The 27,423-nt window shown below is 36.8% G+C and overlaps 1 protein-coding gene across 2 annotated transcripts in view; it reads left to right on the forward strand.

Moving 5' to 3' along the window:
- Positions 1-27,423, forward strand: part of LOC138716443 (peroxidase-like) — a 118,263-nt gene that overhangs the window by 40,044 nt on the left and 50,796 nt on the right. For both annotated transcript variants that reach the window (XM_069849540.1, XM_069849541.1), the window contains exons 2-4: positions 13,130-13,246; positions 13,327-13,494; positions 24,207-24,427. In XM_069849540.1, coding sequence (XP_069705641.1) covers positions 13,130-13,246; positions 13,327-13,494; positions 24,207-24,427 — 506 coding nt within the window. The remainder of the gene's footprint in view (positions 1-13,129; positions 13,247-13,326; positions 13,495-24,206; positions 24,428-27,423) is intronic.

A 27,423-nucleotide genomic window follows, 5' to 3' on the forward strand; every position in this document is an offset into this window, starting at 1 on the left:
TACTTCGAAGTTCTGCTTCTCTATGGCTTGTTGGAGTAAGAGAGCAAGATATTTTGAGCGCACCAAAAAAAAAAACACGCACGCACGCACACACACAGGCACGCACGCACGCACACGCACACGCACAGATATACACTTACAATCTACCGTACAAAACATAGAGACAATCTCCTGCGAGGCTGAATGGTCAGACCTTCAGTCTGTCATGCAGGCGGTCCAGATTCGAATTCCGATCAGGCCTGATCCATAGTGACACTTGTGGCAGACAAGGCCGCAGTTGGAGTTTTTCTCGGGGTTCTTCCGTTTCCCCATATTAGGCATCTACATCATTCCTTCAACATTTCTCTATTTCGTCACCATTCCATAGCATTCTCCGAACGCCAGCTGGCGACGCATGGAAGGCCTGGACTGGGGACGAGTGGGGTTGTCTGCTTGAAACCTGGGTACGCAGCAAAACTTGGTGTAGTCAGCTAGTGTGGGTTTGGGAATGCGCGTAGTGCAATAGATCTTGAAAAGTCGCAGTGCTGGGTCGTATTGCCCCCTGCCAAATTCCATTCCAAACATAGAGATACGCAGATAAGCGCGTACGCGTAGACACAGACACGTGCACACAGAAGCAGAGAAAAACGTATTAGTACATACATACATCCATACATACATACAATCACAGACGCACAAGAGATTCATATAGACGGCGCATACAGTCTCTCTCAAATACAAAAAATACAAATTATATTAATTACATTTGAAGTCATTGAAGTGAAGTAAAAAATTAAAATATATTATGTTACTTCTTTACCAAATGTTTAGTTTTCTCACTATATCTATTTAATTTATATACAGGGTGTTTCCGGGCTAGTATTACAAACTTTCAGGGATGATGGGGAAGGGCACTTGTATCAATTTGAGATAAGGAACCCTGGTCCGGAAATGACTGAGTCGAAAGTTACAAGCAAAATGGAAATGAAATAATTTTATTCCTCTGTACACCTTATTTATGTGTATTTATCTGTACATTTTACACATACTGTATTCATCTGACGTTGTTTACGTTGTCTACTTACAGTATTCCATTCAGTGCGCTGTCTGAGGGATGGGGACAGGAAACTACACTAAAGCAATGCAGATAGCGTAATGTGTAACGGACATGGTCGGTCCTATATGCACGTCTGTAGACAGCAGTGTGTATGTACAAGTTGCAGTGTCCAGTCGATCAGTTGTAGTGAAATGGAGGAGTACATGAGAGCGGAATATGCAGACACATGATTTTCGAATACGGATGAGCCAATGGGAACAGTAGACAAGCTCACAGATTGTATCTGGTACAAGTACCCACGTAGGAAACATCCGGCCCATACCATCTTTCCACGACTGTTCCAAAAGTTAAGGAAAGGAGGGCACGTGGTGCCAAATTACTATTTCATTTTCACACAACTATTTTTGCTTATAACTTTGGACTCAGTCATTTCCGGACCAGGGTTCCTTATCTCAAATTGATACATGTGCCCTTCCCCATCATCCCTGAAAGTTTGTATCACTAGCCCGGAAGAAGCAATTACGTCTTTTTCTTTGTTCAGCGAGCGAAAAAAAATATCGTTTCAATTACTCATCTCTCTTCTACAATTAAATATTAAACTACAGTACCGTATCATTAAGCTACGCAACGGAATGTAGGCAGGCAACGTACCCAAAACAACCATCGGTCTCTCCGAAGTATGACTTGAATCTCGGTATAAAGAAAGCCGCCCGAGGTGGATTATTAATATATTAACATTCATCACCCACTTCATACCAGTTGCAGGAAATATTTTCTACCTGCATGTGGAACCTTCTTAATGTATCTGAATATAAACGAAGGAGCTCTTGAATATTTATTAGACAATTTTCTCTCTTAAGGTTTCTGTAGAAATTGCAATTTTGTTCTTTAAATTTTCTGCACACGCACGAAGTTTCGAAGAAGAATTTTTAATTTTATTTAACGTCAATTTTATTAGCACTCGATGTCATTTTTCCATTTTCTTGTCGAGAACAGACCCGAGACTTTTTGTTTTGTTTAGAATTATGAGTATCTTGTCCGTTCGCAACGCATGTAGTCTACGCGTTTTATCGGCCCAGATCCGAGCAGAACGTTCTGTGTATAATCAATGCTCCATCGTGTACCATAGCATTATTACACTCAATAACTGATTGTTTTAACTAATTGGTAATTTGTTTTTCGAACCGAAGTTAGGCTACATTAATTTTGAAACTGAAGAATTAATAGTTTAATAATGTGTCATATTTTTAGAAGAACGATCCAGACATTTTCGTAATCGAAAAGTATACCGCATGTTTTCCAGTCAGAAAAGCTATGCAGTCTATTTGCGTAAAAAATGTCACTTAAAATAAAAATAAAATTAGAAATTTTACAGAACGGAAGTACCGGTAATAGTATATTACGATAAAAGTTAGGGAAGTGCTTTTTACAAAATCGAGGAAAAGTTTAAAAAACGAGCAGAGCGAGATTTTGTAATGCACTTCACAAACGTGTATTGTACAACTTCTTTGCACGATCATATTTTTAAAGTTGCAAATATAATATATTTTGCATTGAACATTTAGAGCAGTATAATTATAAGCCACCGCAAAACTGTTCTGTGATGATAACTAAGTAACAGTAAGTCCATTGTAATGGATCTATTTCAGTATAGTTTTATGTTATGAAGAATGATGTCCTTAGCAACAAGTTTCTGTGTGAGAACTCTAACTTTCAAGGCCTAACAACAATAGCCGTAAAAACCACAAAAACACTTTCGTGAAAAAATAATTTATTTTGTTTATTTAATATCGCAATCCCATGTATGGTGGGTCCCTATCACCACGGCATGGCGCGTCCTCAGGTTGCGGATAGAGGAGACGGCCTCCAGATATGGAGGGTAGCTGCGAATATATTGAATAAGCAGTCGTGGACAGCCGATAAGGGGTGGTCCTCCAGCTTGGGGGTTGGGCGAAGGGCTAACAACCCATCACCGTAAAAAACAGCTTGTTACGAATTCCTACAGTAAGCCTCGGAATAGGAAATATAAATATTGGAGATTTATCCTTCGAAGAGGTGGAAAAATTCAAATATCTTGGAGCAACAGTAACAAATATAAATGACACTCGGGAGGAAATTAAACGCAGAATAAATATGGGAAATGCGTGTTATTATTCGGTTGAGAAGCTCTTATCATCCAGTCTGCTGTCCAAAAATCTGAAAGTTAGAATTTATAAAACAGTTATATTACCGGTTGTTGTGTATGGTTGTGAAACTTGGACTCTCACTCTGAGAGAGGAACATAGGTTAAGGGTGTTTGAGAATAAGGTGCTTAGGAAAATATTTGGGGCTAAGCGGGATGAAGTTACAGGAGAATGGAGAAAGTTATACAACACAGAACTGCACGCATTGTATTCTTCACCTGACATAATTAGGAACTTGAAATCCAGACGTTTGAGATGGGCAGGGCATGTAGCACGTATGGGCGAATCCAGAAATGCATATAGAGTGTTAGTTGGGAGACCGGAGGGAAAAAGACCCTTAGGGAGGCCGAGACGTAGATGGGAGGATAATATTAAAATGGATTTGAGGGAGGTGGGGTATGATGATAGAGACTGGCTTAATCTTGCACAGGATAGGGACCGATGGCGGGCTTATGTGAGGGCGGCAATGAACCTTCGGGTTCCTTAAAAGCCATTTGTAAGTAAGTAAGTAAGTAATATCGCAATCAGTTTCGATTCCCGGGAAAAGAAGTAAATTTATGTCTCTGCCTCAGAGACTGAGTGTACGTTCCTTGTTTTCTTAATTGTCGTTTATGACTTGAACGATGCGTGAATGTCAGTATTTGTTTACATTCCTTCAAGGAATGGAGCCAACATACGCCAAACATTTCAATGCTTGAAGGGATGGTTTTGTATTTACTTACTTCTTCCGCATGAGAAATGCTGAAAAGATGCTCGTTGTTCTAAAGATGAATAGATAACGTTGAAAAGTGAAACGAAGACGGAAAATTGTATGCTGTAATTATAATTAACAGAATGCGAGAATACGACAGGACGAGGCACTTTGTGATTTATGCTCCCGTCTTATTATGATGAGGGCTAATAAATCAAAAGTTGGGAAAGCGACTAGAGAGGGAAACTTCAAGAAAAATAGGCCAGGTCAAGACATAAAAACGATCGTAAACATTAAATAATGCTTAAAAGTAATAACTTGTATTTATCTACATATTGCTAACATTTGTGACTATGAATCTAACAAACCCGGGTTCGATTTGTGACAGGAAAAATAATTAATTTCTTTATGCCAAGAAATGTAACGAGTTCAAGATTTCAGCCTGATATCAAACTCTGCGAAGATTCTTCTGCGAATACTGAACCGACGTTTCTATTCTAAGATGGAAGGACAGTTGAAAAAAGAGCATTTTGGCTTCAGAAAGAAAAAAGGTACGAGAGATGCAAATGGACTGCTACGAACAGTCGGTGAAAGATGCCTAGAGAAGAATAAAGAAGTGTATACAATATTTGTGGACCTAGAAATGGCATTTGACAGAGTGGATTGGAATAAACTGATGGGGATCCCGAAGAAAATTCGTGTGGATTGGAAACAGAGGAGGATGTTCAGTAATATTTATATGAAACGAGTCAAAGTCGGGATAGGAGAAGAAATGTCTGAACGAAGTGAAATAGGGAGAGGAGTTTGTCAAGGATACCCTTTATAACCTACCCCTTTCAACGTCTACTTTGAGGATTTGGTGAAGAACTGTATTCAGAACATGGGAGGGGTGATAAAGAGGACGAAGAACAAAGAAAGCTTTTAAAAAGAAAAGGGGCGTTTTCTGCGGACCTCTAGAAACAGAACTAAGGATGAGACCAATGAAGTGTTATGTGTAGAGTATGGCATTGTTAACGTGAACATTACAACGAAGTGAAAAGAATAGACTCAAAGTACGGCATTTGAAATGTGGATATGGAGAAGAATGGAGCGTGCGAAATGGACGGAAAAAATAAGAAATGGAACTGTGCTAGAAAGGGTGGATGAAGAAAGAATAAAGCTGAAACAAATCAGGAAGCGAAAAATGAATTGGTTGAGTCGCTGGCTGAGAAGAAACTGCCTACTGAAGAATGCACTGGAAGGAATGGTGAACGGGGAAAAAAGTTAGGGGCAGAAGAAGATATCAGATGATAGATAGCATTAAGATATATTGATTGTATACGGAGACGAAGAGAAAGTTGAAAATAGAAAATATTTGAGAATGCTGAGTTTGCAGTGAAAGACCTGCCCTTGGGCAAAGAACTATGAATGAATGAATGTGTTTGTTCATTACTAACTAGGTTTACACCTTTCCATTGTGGGCTCTATATATGATAGTTGTTTTAGTATAGCAGATGGCCTCGCTGGTATTCTTGAATCCCATGTTGATAGGTAGGTCATCCTGCCTTAGTCCTGATGGACAGCTAGGTCCCATTCCTAAAGAAGTACCGGATAAACCCCAGGACCGAAAGCCCCAAGCTCTTAATCTTACATCAACATCAAAGATATTTACTACTCCAACACTTCATCCAGCCAATGTAGAGGAAGAGAGGCTAAGGGTGTTTGAGAATAAGGTGCTTAGGAAAATCTTTGAGGCTAAGAGGGATGAAGTTACAGGAGAATGGAGAAAGTTACACAACGCAGAAATGGACGCATTGTATTCTTCACCTGACATAATTAAGAACATAAATCCAGACGTTCGAGATGGCCAGGGCATGTAGCACGTATGGGCGAATCCTGAAATTAATACAGAGTGTTAGTTGGGAGGCCGGAGGGGAGAAAGATCTTTGGGGAGTTTGAAACTTAGATGGGAGGATAATATTAAAATGGCTTTGAGGGAGGTGGGATATGATCTTAGGGACTCAATTAATCTTGCCCAGGATAGAGATCGATGTCGGGCTTATGTGAGGGCGGCAATGAATCTGCGGGTTCTCTAAAAGCCATTTGTAAGTAAGTAAATTGTCGGTGGTAGATGAAATGAAGGGGAAGTGGAAAGCGTTGGTAGAACAAATACGGAAAATGGAGAAGGCCTATCCCGAGAACTAGCAGTTATCGATTACATAAACCTTCCCATAATTTATATGAAGCTATATGATCAGATCACTCTTTATGTATTCGATAAACATTCAGTAGGGCCTATAGCGACTGAACATCTGATACTCCAGCCAGAGAATCTTGATGTTGCACAAAATGATGTTGTCCAAGGGAATGCATCTTGGAGAACTATACAGTAATTCAAAACATACTTTAGTTAAGAAGTAAAATCAATTTTTTTGTATTTATGTTGGGCTATAATAATTTCGTGAAGTTAATTATAATTTCAGTAACATTGGAGAAAAATGCCAGGTAAGAGTTATTATATTATTCCGTGATATTTTGAGGGATTACCTTAAAATGAGCTAAGTTTGACCTTTCGATATACGGAAAAATAAATTTCCACCTGAAAACCCTGTGGAATTGGCGTCAGTTTTCAAGGTTTTAGCATTTGAATTGTATTATAATCCTTATAACAGTACCAACATATAAGGAAGACGCTATAACCCTAAGGAGATACGTAGTGGATAACATGTAGTGGATCGAGTACACGCATTTCCTTCTTTTTTCAGTTCCTTTCTTTCTTAGTGTTCTTTTACAGTTCACATATTTTTGTTAGCTCTTTATTCCTATATGCTGTATATTTCATTATCGTCAAATGTGATGATATAATACAAACTTCAGCAGCATGAATAGACAACTTTCTCCTAATAAGAATCCTTGAAATATAAAAATAGAAAAATGCAAGTTGTGCAAAAAATATTTCCATAACCAAATTCTTTTCAAATCGCATAAATTTGATAGTCATTTTTACAACGAGTAATTAGGCCTACATACAATTAGGGGAGAGTTGGGTAGTATCGGACATCGGGTAATATCGGACAGTGCGTTTCTTTCATCTACCACCATATGGTAGTACCTGAATGACATGGTTACATTTCTGTATGCGACATCACAGAAACGTAAACATGTCAATCAGGTACTATCATCGTGTGATAGATGAAAGAAACTCACTGTCCGATATTACCCGATGTCCGATACTACCCAACTCTCCCCTAGTGTTGGCAACCCCAATTCATGGGAGGCCGCTAAAGTCAATTACCTGTATCATCGATGATGGATATTATGTTTTTGTCCCGTAATAAGTAAAAAGTCGATATATTTCTATATCAACAATAGTATATGTGTAATATTTTTTTTAGATAAATTGAAGTTAATTTTTACTAAGTTTGCAATACTGTATTTTGTTTTTTTAAAGCTTAATGTGTATACACACATCACTAAAAAATGAAAACCTCTGATAAATGAAGTGTTCAGAGCCATAGTGGGCCAAACGCTATTTATTAAAAACGGAGAAAGCAAGGGTTAAAGTTAAGTGAATACCATAGTTTAATGAAGACTGACATATCATTTAGTTTGAATGTGTATACTTTACATTACTTGCTATATATTTCCATTGAATTATGGTCATAACTTCTTTTTAACCCATGTTTTCTACGGTTTTAGTAAATTGCGCTTGGCCCACTATGGTTCTGAACCCTTCAAATAGTATTATATCTATGACTGCTTGAAGATAGGCTATTTTTACCATTATTTTGCATGCGATAACAAGGAACTCCTCTTAACTCGTCTAGGTTTGAAACCACGTTTCAGGCTAGGAAAGTCGATATACTGCCATTTAATTAAAAGTAAACCAGTTTATAGGAGTAGGCCTACGATACGAGTATGGTGCGTTATATTTTGAGTCACCCGTTGGCGTGGGAACAAGAGGCACTAGGTGAAGGCCATGACGCGACCACTGCATAAATCAAATGATAGCCGCAGCGAATCACTAAGTGAATTGTTGGTTAAGGCCGCATCACATTTGAACTGCTTCAATTCAGGCAGCCTTATTCCATCAAGAAATGTTGTTCAGCCACCGGCGTAGCTCAGTTGGCAGAGACGCTAGCTTACTGATCCGGAGTTGCGCTCGGGTGTGAGTTGGATTCGCGCTTGGACTGATTAACTGGTTGAGTTTTTTCCGAGGTTTTCCCTAATCGTAAGGCGAATGTCAGGTAATCTACGGTAATTTTTAATAGGTTAGTTTACGACGCTTTATCAACGTCTTAAATTATTTAGCGTCTGAATGAGATGAAGGTGATAATGCCGGTGAAATGAGTCCGGGATCCAGCACCGATAGTTACCTAGCATGTGCTCGTAATGGGTTGAGGGACAACCCCGGAAAAAACCTCAACCAGGTAACTTGCCCCGACCGGGAATCGAACCCGGACCACCTGTTTCACGGCCAGACGCGCTAACCGTTACTCCACAGGTGTGGACTCTACGGAAAACCCCCCAAGTTGGCAACATTGGATGACTTATATTTTCTTGACATGAGTGTCCCTCAGCTATGAGCATAGATATTTTCATCCTTCCTCTTCCCTTTTCCCCTCCTATGCACATTTGTGATTAAATTTCTTTCTTATGACGCAACACACAGCTCGCTCACTAGCCAAACAACCAAGGACAGGGGCCAATAACGTTGAATCGAGCTTGTACAGTAGGAATCGGTGACAAACCTATCACAGCGACAAAATCAAATGTCTTCAAATCACACCCCCATCACTAGTAAATACCCACAATGTTATTGTGTACAGTAGTGGCAAAAAAAAAAACCCGGACCGACCCTTGTAGCTGATTTCAGAGCCTTGTTCACTCCAGAGCAAGATAGACTGGTAACTAAGACTTTCGTGGTTCGAATCCTGCCTGCGAAGGAAACTTTTTTTTGTTCCTTATTCAAATTTATTCCCAATACTTTTCGATTGCAGCGATATTTTACTACTTAATTAACTCATTATTCCCAGAACATGAATTTTACCAGCAATCGAAAAGTACTGGGAATAAATTTTGAATAAGGAACAAAAAAAAAAAGTTTCCTTCCCAGGCAGGATTCGAACCACGAAAGTCTTAGTTACCAGTCTATCGTGCTCTGAAGTGAACAAGGCTCTGAAATAGCTACAAGGGTCGGTCCGGTTTTTTTGCCACTACTGTACAGCAGGATAAGCATACACAATGTAACGCCTAGCCTATGTACTGCGCGACCTTAAGACGCCGCGAGTAGGCGAGGGAACGAATCGGTAATGTACACGAGACTAGGGAACAACAGACCGCAAATTACTCACGAGTCGCGGATGTAACAGATTTTTTGTTTAATTGGATCAATAAAAAGCACCGCGAGCGACTCGTGTTTGTTTGTTATTTTTACATTTTACGCTAGAAACAACTCTGTTACGCTCTGCCGCTGTCTAAGGTCGTAGGGCGGAAGCCTCAAATAAAAACATAACGTCATTTTTATGACGGTGCAGTTGCGATCGAAAATTACCGGCATTGGACGAAATCCGTGCGTTATATAATCCATCCCGTTTCCGCTTCTTGTGATACCTCTTGCGAGATGGGCGGAATCCATAATTCGGGTCGCTTTCCTGACCCCAATAGTTTTCTTTCTGAATGGCGGTTATATGTATCATGTGAGGCGTAAAGTTTGCACCTACATGAAGTGGGATTTATTTGAAGCGATTTGCTATAGGTAACAAATAAACAGGGGAATCTCTGTTGCAATACAGATTTGAAAAACTCGTGTTTACTCATATATTTCACTCTCAATGTGTGAAAGTCTGTATTGTAGATCAGACCTGGGCATTAATATCACAATCGAGTCACTGCAGACTGCCCTTTAACTCCCCACTCCAGCTTCCCCGGCTGAGACAGTAATGAGTATACAGGAAGGTAAGCATTTCTCAGTGACGGACGGACTGGTGCATAGCGGGTGTTGATAGTAGAACCTCCTGTAGGGAATATTTTTTACAGTATAATATTCTCACTGTTTATGGCGTGTATATATTTAATGTTTTATAATTAATTTATTCAAATCTTTCTGACTTTCATCAAAATAATGACTTTCATACGTATGATACTCGTAATAAAAATAGTTTAAGTATTCCGGTACACCATCTTACAAATATTAGCAGAACTTATATGGTTTCTAGTATTAAAATTTACAATAGCTTGCCTGAGGATATTAAATAGTCTATACAAATAATACTCTTAAATTCAGGAGATATATACTCGTAAAAAAGAAATTAATACATTTGTGACCTTACAGTCTAGGATGCACGTGTGGGCCTTTGAACTGAATAATGTATTTTAATTTTGACTTATTTTAATTTTAATGGGTATTAATCTATTTTTATTGACAATGTCTATGCATATGTGCCTCTGACAATAAAGTCCACCCACCCAGGGGAACACAGTAGGTAGAACTTAAAATGAGAGGGATTCAATCCGGCATCGGAACTTGAATCAGGTGTGGCTTAGTAGATAAAGCGCCAGCACGGGTAACCCGGGTTCGAATCCCGGTGCCGGAGAGAATTTTTCTCCGTTCTACCGATTCTTCACCATATGGAAACGCAGAATTACTGCACTTCGATACATCATAGTAATACCAAGACATCATGCTTAGACTCGCGTTACGGAATGCGTGCTGGTTCGAGTCTTCATTGGAAATAAATTTTCTCATGAAATTTCTGCCAGTCTATGGGACAGGTGACAACTCAACATCGTGATGAATTTGGGAAGCTACTATAGGTGGCGAAATCCGGTTTCGAAAACCAGTTATGAAGGTTGAGGGGATCATCATGCTAACCAGATGTTACTCCCGTATTGGTTGTATGATAATTTACCTCTGCTGAGGCATGTGGACGTGAGGCTAGCAGTCGGCTGGTCGGCTTTGGCCCTTCATGGGCTGTCGCACCACGAATTTAATTGGTTTAAATAATGTATGCGGAGAATAAGAGGAAGAAGGAAAAGAGGGAAGATTGAAGAATGCTGGGTTTGTAGTGGAGAACCTGCGTTTAAAATGTTTATTTACTTAAATAATTTTACGAATTTAATTCAAATTACATTAAATTTATAGGGTTGTAATAAGTAAATAAAATAATCTCTGTTTGTAATTAAAAACTAATTACTAATGTTGAGACTTCGGTAAATAAAAGAATAGGCGGAAAGTTAGTGGTGGGAACATATTAGGCGTATTCACGCAAACAGTTAATAACTGATAGCATTGCAATGAGAATGATGCAACGTAAGATGGTCAAATTGTGTAAGGTACCTTACCTCTCAGCTCAATTATCCTTCACTTATATGCAGCAAAAAATACTTACATTTTGAGTAACAATAAGGAAGAAGCATTGTGGAGTGTGCTATAAACTTACGCAATTCTTGTTTCCCACTCACGTGATTTGACTTGCATTGCATGTTGCAGTCATTATTCGATGCAATTGGCTGGAAAGAGGCAAGATTTAGGATCAAGAACAATTTCGTGTTAAATGTTGGACAGAATTCTTCATCAAGAGGTACACAAACGCAATGTTGTTATAATTCAGATTCAGCAGCGATCTTGAAACGGAGCCGAGAATCTGTGAACTACTGTCGTGCTCCATGTTCGGGTTCATGTCTACCGAGTATAGGTAGAACCGAAGTTCCCTTCGCAGAAGCAGGTCTGTCTACCTATAAACTAGCTACCTATAAACTGGAATGAAGTTGTCCGTTTCGAAGTATATGTGACGTCACAGCGCAGGTTCAGGTACGTTCGTATATAAAATAGTTACACATTCTCTGCCATCTTCCTCTAGAAAGTCAAAACCGGGACGCAGTTATATTATAGTGAGAAGTCGTATTATTTAAATAACTGCATCTTTGTGGCTGATTGAAGGTTCATTGCAGAGGTAAAATGCCTTAGGTAAGACCCTCAAGCGTGTAATATTGCAGGGCATATTTGAGGATATTTTAACTAATATTTTCACTGTCAATATAGACAACATTACATATAAAATGTGTAAAACAAACGTAAAAGGGACAAAAACAATGCACTGAAAGGCACTGCAATATCAAAAGGCACAAAAAGTTTATTGAACGTAATCCAAAAGTAAGGTACCATCATAATCTTAAAATCATGAAGATATTAACTCGACGTTTAGCATGGATTTGCATAGCCTACCATGATGTTCAGTGCCAACATCCCAATTAATAAATTAAATAGTCTACATTTTAGAGAATTTCTAGAAAAGTATATAGAAAATTAGTGGTTTTCAGTGATGAGAGACATATGCAATATCCTAATGAAACACGAAAAAATATCTGACAATAGGAATATCTAGTAAGCCAATAACGTCATGTGCCATTGACAGAATTTCTTGCAATATAAAATCATTTCAAGTGACATCCACATATGTTCAAGTTCCGTAACTTACGAATGCACGTTATTAGGCCTATTCACTGCAAAGATCACGACGAAAATGAACATCACGACTCAAGCATGTGTTTACTAGTAGGCCTATAGCTTCAGAATGTCGGGAGTTGACTGTACTCCACGAACACGCAGCGACGACCTGTTTGTTTATATCCTTATCCATTGCATTACCTGTGTTCGGCGTAGTATATACTCAATGTGTCTTTAACTTCAATCTTTAGGTAGATGGAATACGAAGCCTAATAATAATGATATCGAAAGACGTACGTATAATCTAAACTGATAGGCGTTTCATAGTACTTCCATTCATAAAACATCATACTGTAAAATACGTGACACATTTATGGAGAAACTATAAGGGTAAAGAAAAAAAGTAAATAGGGCGTTATTTCACTTGCATTTTTATTAAACAAGTACCAAAATATTTGCACGTATACTCCTCCCACCTTGCATAAAATTTTGTTATTCTCCAATGAAAGGCGGCAGAGAAAAAATGTGGTGAATTACTTATTGAGCCATGTACTATGTAGAGATTAAGTTCTTAGGCATACATGAACTTCCGTCAATGTCCACCTTGGACTGTTTTAGAATCGAAGAAGAAGAAATGTTACTGCCGACTGCTTTCAGATGTTAACAAAACCAATGAAACCAAATCAAATTAAACCAAACTGAATAAACCAACAGAGCTACATTTGTTCGTTGTCAGTTGAATTAGACGTCAAATTACACTAACCATGCGATAACGAAATCCTCTGCTACAGGTCCGCCATATTGCTGGCGTATCTATGGGCGCCAGGTCTACTCCAACAGTTCCCAGGAAATAGGGACTGCGCCCTCACGTTGCCAGGATCCAATAGACCCGGCTTCAACGGCATCGAGTAAGTAAGGCCCAGAGATAAGCTTATCGTCGAACATTGGGCCTCAAAACAGTGATTATAATCCCATGTCTGCATTACAGAGGATCTGATGGCCAGCCGGGTTGCATAACGTACGAGGCGGTAAACGAGGCGTTCTTGCGAGCTCGCGAGAAGGTTGGGCTACGACACCCGCACCGCAGCGCCACGGTGTTCAACCTCGCGCAGTTGGGCACGGCGCTGCAGGAGACGTCGCGACTCCTGGCCGACAGGTTAGTTGCAGCCTTAAGACATTTATTTACCTTGTGTCTTGAGTGTGTTAGTTATCCGTACTTAATTCATTTTTCTTGCCAGCTGATCGATGGCGACATGGCGCAGAGAGAGATAGAGATAGAGAGAGATAGAGAGATAGAGAGACAGATCCGGTTTTGCGCTCGGGCGCAGGTTCGATTTCCTCTTGGCCTGATTATCTGGTTGGGTCTTTTCGAGGTTTTCCCCAACCGTAAGATAAATGTCAGGTAATCTATGGCGAATCCTCGCCGCATCTCGCCAAATACCATTTCGCTATCACCAATCCCATCGACGCTAAATGACCTAGTAGCTGAAATAGTGTCGTTAAATAACCAACTAAAAATCATCATCATCACAAGTATTAGACCCCAAAGCCTGTTACGGTCTTGCATAAAATTCTTATGCCAGTGTTTTGCAGGTCTATTCACAGATCTCCAGTCTCTTAGTGGTCAGGAATTTTTATTAAGAAATAGTTTTGCATGTCTCAGGATTTCGACCGAACATGCCGTTTTTACTAACCTTAACTTATAAATGTTTTTATGTTAAGCTTATGCTTTTACAGAAACCTATTGTTTTCTGAAAAACCTACCTACTGCAAACACTACGTCGATGATTCTAAGAATAGCCTATATTTTTAAAATGCTGCATTGTTATTCAGGCAGTTTCCTCATAATCTCATTGTCCAGCGAGTAGTGATTAGCCTTAATTCTCTTCCATTGAGAATCAAAATGTTTCTTTGTTCTTTGCTGCAAATCAATCTTTTCGCTTATTGAAGCTGGAGATATTTTTCGATCATCAACATTTTTATTCTTGTTCTGAGATCTGTAGTTTTAAATAGCTTTGCGAATAACCATACAATATTACTGATATGATCATCACTTAAGACAACATAAGATAAGAAATATAACTACCGAGTCCTTATGGGAGAGATGTAATCTCTATTTCCCTGCCAGAAGTCAAACTCGGTCCACTACATTTCTAATCAGAAATATGATCACTGTAACCACGAGGCACCATAATACGTGTTTTTATTTCGTGTACACTATTGTAGGTAGTAATAATTGCATTTAAAATTGCGTATATTTTTTAAATATTTATTTATTTAATGTAATGCTCAGGACATTTTGTAACATTGTCATTAATCTTATTTTTTTTTTAAATATGATCTGGTTAACTACCAGAAAATGAGTAATGTGATCTCAAACTTAAATGGTGCAAGTAATATATTCAAATATGCATCTCAACTCACAATGTTACCTTCGACGTAGTGAACCCTCTTTCTGGCCACCTTCTGATCGAATTTGCTGAAGCTAATTGCAAATTCTACGAACATTGACATTGCCCCGCATTTTCCTGCCCTCATGACGTTGATTGATTGCACTCACTTTCTACGAATTTGTTTATCTCTCTAACAAAATGCCGCCGAGACAACTTTTGTAACAATCGCTTCACTTTCTGCAATATCGGCATAAATACTACATTGAACTTAAAATTTATCATGTTAACAATAGTATCATATACCTACGTGTCCAACACTACTGAACATGTGTCTGTAGCATGGCAAAAATTGTTAATGCGGGCTCCCCATTCATTTTTCCAAGAAAATAATTCAAGGTTGGTAACATGCACATGGAAAAGTCTTGCCTTAGCCAATTGAACTACAATTCATTATACATATATCCCAAATCACGAGGGTTGAATTAGAAGGTTATAATTCATAAAACTAAAACAAAATGGTTTTTCGAGTACACTGATGTATATATCAATGTCTGAAATTTGTTGCTTTAAGGGGTTAGGTACAGCTTACAGTACTACAATTTTGGAAATATACAACATTTTTTCCTCCATTACTATAACTTGTACAATAATTAAAATTAGTATGTGTAAAACACTGTCCTTCTTCTATATGGAAAAAAATATTTTCACGATTAAAAAAAATTATATATATATATATTTTTTTTTTCAAAATTCAAAGTAGTGGAGTTCACTGTGCAGTGATGAAGCGTTTTCCTCATAACTCAAAAACTATCCAGCATTCTGTGATGAAATTTTTTGTGTGTATTTATGCATGCCACATCTATTATATAATGCAAAATCACTTCTCTACCTTTGATAGATTGTCTGATAAAAAATAAATTGATTTTCAAAAGTGGTCAAATATCAATATTTTCTTCTAACACAAAATAGAAACAATATTATTTTTAAGGAATGTAGTTAAAAGAGCATGATATTGTAAACACGAGTTTCAGCAATAAAATAAAAGAGAGAAAACATTACAAATTAAAAAAGTTTATGAGTTATGAGAGAAACTCTTCATCACCGCACATTGAACTGCCACCACTTTGAATTAAAAAAAAATCTTTTTTAATCGTGAAAATATTTTTTTTATGTAGTAGAAGGATAGTGTTTTACACATACTCATTTTCATTATTGTACGAGATACAGTAATGGAGGAAAAAAATGTTGAATATTTCCAAAATTTTACTGCTGTAAGCTGTACCTAACCCCTTTTAAGACACTTCCAAGAAAAATTCTGAAAATACGATTTTCGTAACTGTGATTTTACCTTAAGTATTTATATAGAAGAATTCATATGGCTATCCAACATGTTTGATTTATTCCGATTTTAATGTTTTCCATATTCAACAAATATATAAATATGTATTATTAAAATATTATCATAAAAATCGTCTCAAATATAAAGAACAACATGTTTATCCTACCAGAAGAAATCTCAGATGTCCTTTAGCTGAACCTAAAGGTTACACAACCGCTGAAATAAATCATAGCCAGCGTTACGGGCCAATGTTATACAACTCTATTTTGATAATAAATCCTGACCTAGGTTATTTTGAGTTTAATAAATTTAAGGAAAAAATCAAGCAAATTATTTCGTATTCATATCCCTTTTCATTTTTCTTAATTTCAATATACTATTTATTCATTCCAACTTATATTCTGTTCTTGACTTCATTCTTTACTTTTATGTTCGTAATTATCACAGTTTTGTAATAATTGTATTGGTTTTTAATTTTATTGAAACTTTGTTATGTTCCTCTATTTAGCCTATACATAATTTATTTCAAGAAATAGTCTGCCCAGGCATCCTGGGTTGCCAAAAACACAGAATAACACACATATAAGAATAGTAATGATTACAGTAAGATAGATGAGCCAAATTTAAATGTGAACTAGGAGCTTAAGTTTAAGAAATAATAAATTTGTACATATATTTGTAACAATCACACACTAACGAATAGAAAAGGGGGGGGGGTATTATGATATTCCGTATAAATGATTTTTCAGAATTGCCACAGACCCTTTAATGGTTGAAGTAATTATTTTTGGAATGATGTCATGGATTCCAAATGTTTTGATAGTGTTTACAGTTGATCGTGGGATGGTGCCCCTCGCTCCGATCATTAAACCATGTACTTCCCAGGTGCCTTCCATCTGATATTTTTCTCGAAAATACGGAATAGTAGGCTCATAAATTTGTTGTTTTTCTTTGTTGACCTCGGATGGTTGGGTCTGGCTCATCTCAAATCTAACAGTTATTTATAGGAACCGCCCCCAAACACGAGCCTACTTAAATGGGTGTGCGCTACATCAATAATATGCATTTATTTTGTATTATATGTAGCAATAAATAGTAAAAAAAATAATAATTTGTGTGATTGTATCTAGAGTTTCTTTTACAAACTTCACAAGATATAGTTTAAGCCCTATAAGAAATTTGAAAAAAGAGGTATTATGAAATCACATTAAATTAATTTCTTATTAGACAAGTATTGCCTTACATACTGCCACAAAATATATAGAATTAAAATCAGTTATGTTGAATACCGGTTTCACAGAATAATAACTTTAACTTTGTTTCATTTTTTATGGTCACTTGTTCTCAATTGTTTATACGCTAATATATTTTAAAATACCTCACCCTGATCCGTTTCTGAGAACTGCACTCCAACAGCTCCGCCTGAAATGAATAAATATAAATACATTACTAATTTGCATACCCTACTTATTAGTTTTATCCCAGATTACATATAGATTGCTCATTCCTATGTTAAAATCGCTTGAAGAGAACAACCGCCAGGATCGCCACCCGTCCGCCGTAAACGAACACGAGATGGCAGTACAGTCGCTAATGAAATTCAAATGGGGGTTATGACGTGACTCCTAGATGGCAGCATAGTAAATCTGACAAAAGTTGTCGCCGTCAAAGCCTATAACGCCAAGCAATCTGGGTATATATGATCTAGGGTTTTATATTCATTATACTTTATGTGTTATTTTTTATAGATTAGATTAATTTTTATTGATTTTCAAATATTTTTATTTGTATTTATTAAATTTGGAAATAACATGCCTAAAGCTATTGTGACTGCTGTATTTGTATATCATATCGAAGGCAATGTATAAGCAGGATAACGTAACACTTGAATCTTTTTTTCTCGGCATTTCGTAATCTAAGATACTATTGACAGTGTTTTGTTCTATGCAGTAACTCAATATTTATAAACAATAAAATTTTACACAAAATATAAATTAGTATTATTACTAATGTATATTAGGACTAGTAAATAAATGCTAATTAATACAATCTTGACAGTATAAAAATAATAAAAAACACATTTAGTAATCTCTCTCTTTCTGCCTGTTTCTCTTTCTCTTTTCATAGAGTAGGAGAGAGTTGGGTAGTATCGAACATCGGGTAATATCGGACAGTGCGTTTCTTCATCTACCACCAGATGGTAGTACCTGAATGACATGGTTACGTTTCAGTATGCGACATCACAGAAACGTAATCATGTCATTCAGGTACTATCATCTGGTGGTAGATGAAAGAAACTCACTGTCCGATATTACCCGATGTCCGATACTACCCAATTCTCCGTACATATGTCCATTACGCAATAATTTTATTTATTCTAAAGCCCATCGAGTTTCTCTCTCTCTCTCTCTCTCTCTCTCTCTCTCTCTTTTGAAAATAATCACGCTACTTACTTTCATACTATATAGGACACAACGCGTCCCTTTTGCTCATGCATTATTATTTGCAAATGACACAAGTATAGTAATTACAGCAAATAACTCCAACACATTCCAATCTTCAACAGAGGAAATTCTCTTCAAAATGTGTGGCTGGTTCTCAGTCAATAAATTAGTATTAAATTGTAACAAAACTAACATAACTCAATTTAAATCCTGTTCAAATTCAACCTCGCAAATTTCAAGCGAAATAATTAACAATAGTTCTCTATTAGAAACAACAACAAACAGATTTCTTGGCTTAAAAATCGATAATGTATTAAATTGGAAAAATCATATTAAAGGAATTACCCCAAAACTAAATTCAGCATGCTTTGCTATTAGATCTATGCAAAAGATAGTAAATCAATACCTTAAAAACAATATACTTTGCATACTTCCGCTCGGTAATGAGTTTTGGAATAATAATCTGGAGAAATTCTACAGTTAGTAACAGTATATTCCTGTTAAAAAAAGAGTAATTAGACTAATAGTATATACCAAATCTAGGGAATCGTGTACGACTATTTAAAAAAAACTACAAATAATGTCCATGGCTTGTCAGTATATTTTTTTATTAATAATCTTCCTCTATGTAATCGTGAAAACTTTGTAACTGATTTAACAGTTCATGCTATAAATACGCGTCAAAAATGACTTTCATACTCAATCGGCAATTCTATCGTGCTATCAAAAAGAAGTGCGTTATATGGCAGTATAAAGTTTTAATAGCTTCCCTATAGATATAAAAAATGAAACTCAAAACATAAGATTATTTAGGTCCAAATTAAAGAAGTACCTAATTTCTATTCTGTAGATGAATTCATGATATTCAACAACGCTTCATGAAATTGATACTAAAACTTTGTGTTGTACTAATAGACTATTGTAAACCTCTTCTGTAGGCCGATATATTTCAACTCGATTGTGACTATAAATTAGGACTTCATAGTAGTATTAAGTTTTCTAAATTGTTCCATATTCTAGCTGTGTATAATACCATGGAAGCAATGTATGAATACCATGGAATGTTAATAAATACAATATAATTCAATACAGCTCTCTTCCGATCCCTGATTCTGAAACAAGTGATACATCGAAGCTTGTCGAATTAGTTCCTCGCTTTCTCCGCAATATGTCCGCGTATCTTGGAGCCAACGAGGCAGCATATGTTCATTTGTTTATAATTTTATTTATTACTTTTATCCCTTTGTATTAGTCATGCATAGGCTACATTTTTATTCATTTATGTTATTAGTACGAGTATTATCTTTCTCATGTCGAAAATAGAACGTTTCGTATATCGTAAAGGCTTATAAATATCAACATCGATAAAAACGACTTTGCGAGAACGATCTAAAATTTATACAAAGGCATATAATAGAATTATTGGTATTGAGAACAATGAGGATGGAGATTACTTCGGAGAAGCGGACTTAGAATAATCCCTAAATTCCATAATTTACACTTGACGATTATAGATCTCCGAACAATATGTAAACGTGTACATAGGACGTGAAAGCAACACATTTTATTGCAATAATATGGTGAAATTATTAAAATTATGTTTTAAATGCATATTATAAAAACAAATATTTATTTATTTATTTATTTTTTTTTTTCCTGCCAAGTTTCTAACTCGGTTCATATTAACATGCAAGTCTGTCGATTTGTATCATCTCCTGTACCAAAAATGTAGTCTCCAACATTTAGGGTGCTATTTATAGACATTTCGCAGCACGCGCTACGAGCGTACTAAGCTAGCCCCGGCTATCCACTGGTTACTAGTACATAATTCAAATCATATCTTATCGCTAACTCTGGTTTATGAATACGAAAAACGCTGATCATCCACCGAAAGCCCGTGCTAAAAATGTCTATGAATACGGCCCGTAGTTTTTATGTATCATCCTATATCATATATACCCAGATAGGTCGTCCTTATAGGCTTTTTAGGTTAACAACTTTTGTCAGGTTTACTACGCTGCCATCTAGTTATTACATAAGGAATCACGTCATAATTCCCATTTGAAATGCATTAGCGACTGTACTGCCATCTCTTGTTCGTTTACGGCGGACGGGTGGCGATCCTGGCGGTTGTTCTCTTCAAAGTGCTGCCGATTTTAATATAGCGATGAGTTATCTGTTACATATATGATCTAGGATATTATGTACAGAAACGGAGGCAACCAGAGCTGCGATTCCTTTAACCAAAACATTGAAGTTAGTGGTGTCTAGACTATAGCTGCAGTCTGACGTATAGAATTACGAGTGTACACTCGCAACGAGAACACGATATCAAAGGAAGTCGTCCTATGAAGGTTTGTTTTTCTTACTCAGGTACATGGACATTTAATTTATTATGACCACAAGCGCTGGTCAAAACGTAGTCTTACGTTGTTCAGAAATATGTCGAAAATAAGAAAAAACAGCATGCAACAAATATTGGTAAACGGATTTGGCTGTGAGTACTTTTGTGTGAAAGGGTGTAATATATTTTGTAAAGTATGTAATGTGGAAATAAGAGCGGGAAAAAAAAAACATTCGTTCAATCATATTGCAATTCAAGAAGACATAGAGAACATATGAAATTCATGTTAAAACACAACAGGAAGAACTCCCGTTCACCTCACAGAGTACAAGTACCCAACAAGATTTTTCACCAGATTGTACCGATTTTTCTTTTGATACTGTCAGAATGTATATTGTAGTTTATTGTCATAAAGATCAGTGAACCATATACTGGTATTTGTTATGCATAGAAGGACATTTTATTCATGTATGTCAAACTGTAGTTTTTGTTATTCATAGAAGTGTATTGTATTTATGTATTTTATTTAATTACTTTTCAAAGTTATATGAAGGTTACTGTGTTAAATGCCAATGCAAATGTTGCTCAATAATGAAAAATTTAGTACACATGGAAACTTTGTTTCATTGATCTGCTAGAAGATTTTTCACCCGATTGTACCTGTATACACGCGAGGTATAGGTATTTTCGGTCTCTTTCTTTCCTCTAGAAACATAGTCACTGCGTCGTTTACAGCACCGCGCAGGTTAAAGGGATCTCAGCTCTGTTCATAACATTGACGATTTTACTATGAGACACAATTTCACAAACAGTATTTATCACTGCATTAAAAATTCTATTCACATTGCATAAGTCATTTTCATTGTGATGGGGGAGATTCACTCGGACCGCACCCTCAATCGTTGTGCAAATCGACAAAGAAAAACAAAGAAGCCTCCCTTTCCGTCACGGGTCGCCGCTCTCAGGTTAAATCTTGCTAATTGCAGCCAACATGCGAGAGAAAGTGCAGGGAATCCCTTTGACGCAATGCGCTGGAGTCGCGCGGCAACGGATAAAATTAAATTAAGAGTGCGGGTGGCTAAAAGATTATTTTAATCATACTTAACACTACGGGAAGGAGTAATGGTTTTGCATGCTTTATTCCAGGGTCGCCCAAACTACGGCCTGCAAGTCACACCCGGCCCGCCATGGCTTTTTCTGTGCCTCGCTTTATTTTATTGTAAAAACTGAAAATTGTATATTAAATTTCTAGCGATTTTGGAGTTTTACTTCTTGAACACGATTGTTTCAGATGTTTTGACACCGAAACCTGGCCTGGGAGCGAGCGCGACATTTAGTTTGTATTAATTAATATGGTGATGTAATTTACCATGCAGATGTAAAATAAACCTAATTTTGAAACTGTTGAGAATAATATCCTAGAATGTTAATTGATTAGTTGAAGAGTATCGGTTTTATATATCTCTGTGGCCGGGAGGAAAAAGATCTTAAGTCAATTTTTTGTGAAAATGAGATTTTTATATATTCTGAAAGCGGAAACAATTTTCTACAATCTGGTAAAACGGTTAAAAACAAATAAGACTCCTGACTGGATTTATAGAGCGTTACCAAAATATGTCCTAAGTACTTTTTGAATCGAGCACACACAGAATAAAATACTTACGAAAATTTAATACTTTATTCCTTACAAACCAGCACATGTTTACTTTCCATGCTTCCCTATTAACAAGGTCTAACTTGTATTTTAGCCATTTTATCACATACTGATGCCCTTTCCTTTTAAAACTTTAAGCACCAGGATAAACAGTCCTATAATTGTTTAGGACCCATTTTGCATTCCTAATAATTTACATTTCTCATTTATTTTGACATGAAAAAGGTCTTATTTTTACATAGTCCCTTCTACTCTGTTTGGGTTCTTGTCTTAAAAGGGCTTAAGTGCGGCTATTTTTGGAAATAATCAAGAAAATTGTTAAATGAGCAACATTACCTATTTTAGAAGAAATATAAACAGATAATATCCAGGAAAAACCTCTTAATTAAAAAAAACTCTATAATTGACACCAATTTCAATCTTTCTACTGCTCTACTGAAAAGTATAAACTTTTTACTTATGATTTTTTCCTCCCGGCCACAGATAATTTCAATAGTCTTCAAGATAAACATAAATGTGAAGCTGTTGAGAATAATATCCTAGAATGTTCATTGATTAGTGTTTGACGAGTATCCGTTTTAAATATATATTTTATGTGTGATTTCAATAATCTTCAAGATAAAAAATTTGAAGCTGTTGATAAGAATATCGTACAATGTTCATTGATAATGATTAATGTTTGACAAATATCGGTTTAAAAGATACATTTTTGTGTATGATTTCACTAGTATTCAAGATAAACATAAATTTGAAGCAGTTGGGAATAATATCCTAGAACTTTTATTCTTATTTTAGTATGAATATTTGTGAAGCTGTCCTGTTATTCATAATATTACGCTGTTGGATTACCAGTTCTTCACAGCAACATCCAACCTGAACAGTAGAATTTTTCTATTGGAGTAAAAAATAAAAAAATATTTTATTATAGACAATAACGTCCTACTACATTAAAAGATGATGACTTGGTTATTTATTTATTTAATCTGTCAGAATTAAGGCTATAAGGCCTTCTCTTCCATCCTACCAGATAACACACATAAATACAAAAAATAAATACAAACACTGTGGTAGAAAAATTACAAAGAGTTTTTTCTAAATTAAATTCCATAGAAAATGAACACGAACTTAAAATAACAACAAAAAGAAAACAAGAAAATATAATATATATAGTATCATTAGAAGCATCGATAATAAGTCATCATTCAATAGAAAAAGTGAGCCAATTTAATCACATCAATAGACTACAGTCTACACCAGCGGTAATCAGCACAGTGCACCCTCAGATAAAGGCTGGTTCACAATAAACCGGGAACGGAAACGACAACGAGAACAATAACGGAAATAATGTTAAAGTAAATGTATTTAAATATGAGCATTCACAATAGTTAATTGTGAATGCTTACATTTAAATTTATTTATTTATTTTGCTAATAAATAATTGTAACATAAAATATAATATATAAAGAAAAACTTTAGCTCGCCCCTGAAAGAGTAGAATAAATTTATTTTAACAATATTCCCGTTCTCATTGTCGTTTCCGTTTCCGGTTTATTGTGAACCAGCCTTAAGACATTGCACTATGGTGCATCCGTGGTTGCTGGCGGGTATGCTCTCTCCAGCAAGTCAATGACATTTATATATATGAGATATATAACAGCCTAAGGTTTAGTAAACTGACAGCGTATTGCCCGCAGGTTCCGGCTGTCCCGCGAGGACGTGGCCCTGGGTCTGCCGCGCATTAACACGCTGCGCACCGACATCGCCGACTTCTGTCCGCGCTCGCACCGCACTGACCGGCGCTGCAAAGTCTCGCGCTATCGTCGCCACGACGGCGAATGCAACAACCTGCAGCATCCCACATGGGGCGCCGCCCTGCTCTCCTTCAAGCGTCTTCTTGCCCCCGTCTACGCCGACGGTAAGTCTAATTAATATAAACAGGATTTATGTGCTAAATATATATCGTATATAACATTCATAGGATAAATTTTTAAATCTTCAAATGCAGTGAGAAAAGTGGCCTACTGCCTTGGAGCTCACATCGATTATTTCAAACAGCCTGAAATCCCCTTTCTCGCATACTTTTTACTTGTTTTTTCCTCTCTTTTTCCCCATATTATTTGTTTCCATATAACTAAATCCAGCAACACATGCTAAGGTGATATTCCTGGAAGATTTATTTTTATTTTTTTTTATTTTAGTAGGTTATTTTACGACGCTTTGTCAACATCTAAGGTTATTTAGCGTCTGAATGAGATGAAGGTGATAATGCCGGTGAAACGAGTCCGGGGTCCAGCACCGAAAGTTACCCAGCATTCGCTCATATTGGGTTAAGGGAAAACCCCAGAAAAAACCTCAACCAGGTAACTTGCCCCGACCGGGAATCGAACCCGGCCACCTGGTTAGACGTGCTAACCGTTACTCCTGGAAGAAAATACCGGTGTGTGCACATGTGTTTGTATAAAGAGAGGTAAGAAATCCTGTATTTAGCCTTAGCTGTTACATTATACACATCATCATCATCATCATCATCATCATCATCATCATCGTCGGCGCTACAGCCCAAAACGGGCCCTGGCCTTCTTGATTCTCTGCCTCCAATCTTCTCTATCCAGGGCTCTCACTTCCCAATTCCTACACTTCAATAGCTGCTGACAATCTTCCTTGATTGACTCCTTCCATCTTTTCCTAGGTTTTCCAATAGGTCTTTGCCATATATCTGATCCTATATAACCATCTTCGGTACGCTTGAATTGTCCATTGTCTGAACATGTCCAGCCCATTCTAATTTTTTTAGTTTCACTATTACTGAAATCTCCAAATCTTTGTATCTATTATAAATTTCTTTGTTATGTCCTATTCTCCAGAACCCCTTATCTCTAACGGGTCCGAGAATTCTTCTTAACACTTTCCTTTCAAAACTGTTGATTATATTTTCTATTTTTTTTTTGTCATAACCAGGGGCGGCCCGTCCTTATATGCTACAGTGGTGCTACAGCACAATGATAATTTTTGCTCAAATAATGTATTTGTAATACCATAGTATTTGATCTGTCATTTGACAATTTTCCGTGGTTATATTCATGACGCGTTATAAAGTGTTTAGTCTTCGCTCTTCGCTCTTTGGTGCCTCAGGGGGGTTCGTTGTGCTACTCAAAACTCCACATGAAAATGTAGACAGTTATGCGCATGTGCGAAGCTGAAATCACTGCTCTGATTGGCTATTTTTACGCGGGAAAGTGCTGTAGTCAGTTTCAGCACTACACAGCTTGGAGATTGCAATAGTAAAGCTTGTTTGTGGAGGAACTCGGAACTTTTACAATATATTTGGTAATTCAAGTGTCCGACTGCTGCTGCCATCTACCTGTTGAAGTTGCTGTCAACAGCTATACTATACTAAACTAAAGTGTGTTCCAGATACAACTTGGATTTCTATACGGAAGACCTGACTTCCGAAATATAGATATCTGCTCAGTTGTTACAATACATAGTCTCCAACAATTTACAGGATCCATTCTGTGAAGTAACGAAGTTGTTAAATATTTTGGTTACAACACCAATGACCACTGCTGAGCCAGAAAGATGGTTTTCTTGCTTGAAACGTATAAAAACGTTTTTAAGGAACACTATGTCCCAGGATCGTCTCACTGCTCTTCCAATACTGTCAATAGAAATGACTATGATGTCCAAAATGGAGGGGTTTAACACCAAGTGACAAGTTTTGCAGTATGAAAGAACGTCGTATGGACTTCATATTTCATCACTAGGCGAGACTCAAATTAAGATAAATACATATAAGTGTAGGCCTATACAGTAGGCCGATGTAGAGATTGCAGCACACTCATTATTTTGAACACCAGCCGCTACTGGTCATAACCCATGTTTCGCATCCATAAATTAACACCGGGCATATCATTGTCTTGTAAAGCCTCATTTTGGTATTTGGGTGAATTTGTTTAGATTTGAACATGGGTAAAAGATTATAATAAGAACGATTAACTTTAAGTATTCTGTTTCGTATTTCTTGATTTTCATCGTTTCTATTGTTAATTATCGTTCCCAGATAATTAAAATAGTCCACTTTTTCTATTTTGTAATCATCTATGGTAATGCTGGGGGTCATCGGACATGTTGAGTGTGTTTGTGTCAGGGTCTTTGTTTTGTCACAGTTAATGCTCAGGCCCACCTCTTTGGAAGATTGTTTTAGGTTTTAATAGGTATTTATTAAGTCTTGTTGGGTTCTAGCCGTTATATTTATGTCGTCAGCGTAAGCAGCAAGCTGTACTGATTTGTATACTAGCGTACCGTTGGTATTCACATTCAATTTCCTTATCACGTACTCCAGGGCCATGTTAAAGAGCAGCGGCGCTAGCCCATCTCCTTGTTTTAACCCTCTTCCTACTAATTTTTATTGTGATATTTCTGTCTGGATTTTGATACATTAAATACATATGACCCCAAGAAATGAGCATAACCCAAACATTTATCTAATTTTCACCAAGTACTACAGACCATTCCTGAGGTCTCGTCAGCTACTCGGCCTATAAACTGATGTCAAGTTCATCTCTGTTAGCGTCCATTTTCTATCACCAGAATCACTGCCGTATGTCAGCGAATCGCACAGGTGCACGTCGTTTCCCTTATTCTTCACGACAGCTTAAACAATTTTCACCTACTCTTTGGTACCACTACAGAGTACAGAAGGCCTGTGTCGTAAATATCATTAGAATAATCCAAACATTTTTTCAACCAATGGAAGAAATACAGTCCGATTCTCTATAATAATTAGGGGCCGTATTTTTTTTGTTAATAGCGATATGTGCCAAATTTTTCTACAATTACTTTCATTGTTACATTTACCCTTCTAGATACCTAAAATACCATATTTAAGGAAATCAAACTCGCGAAATAACG

This window comes from Periplaneta americana, chromosome 16 (assembly GCF_040183065.1).
Source record: "Periplaneta americana isolate PAMFEO1 chromosome 16, P.americana_PAMFEO1_priV1, whole genome shotgun sequence".
Lineage (NCBI taxonomy): Eukaryota > Metazoa > Arthropoda > Insecta > Blattodea > Blattidae > Periplaneta > Periplaneta americana.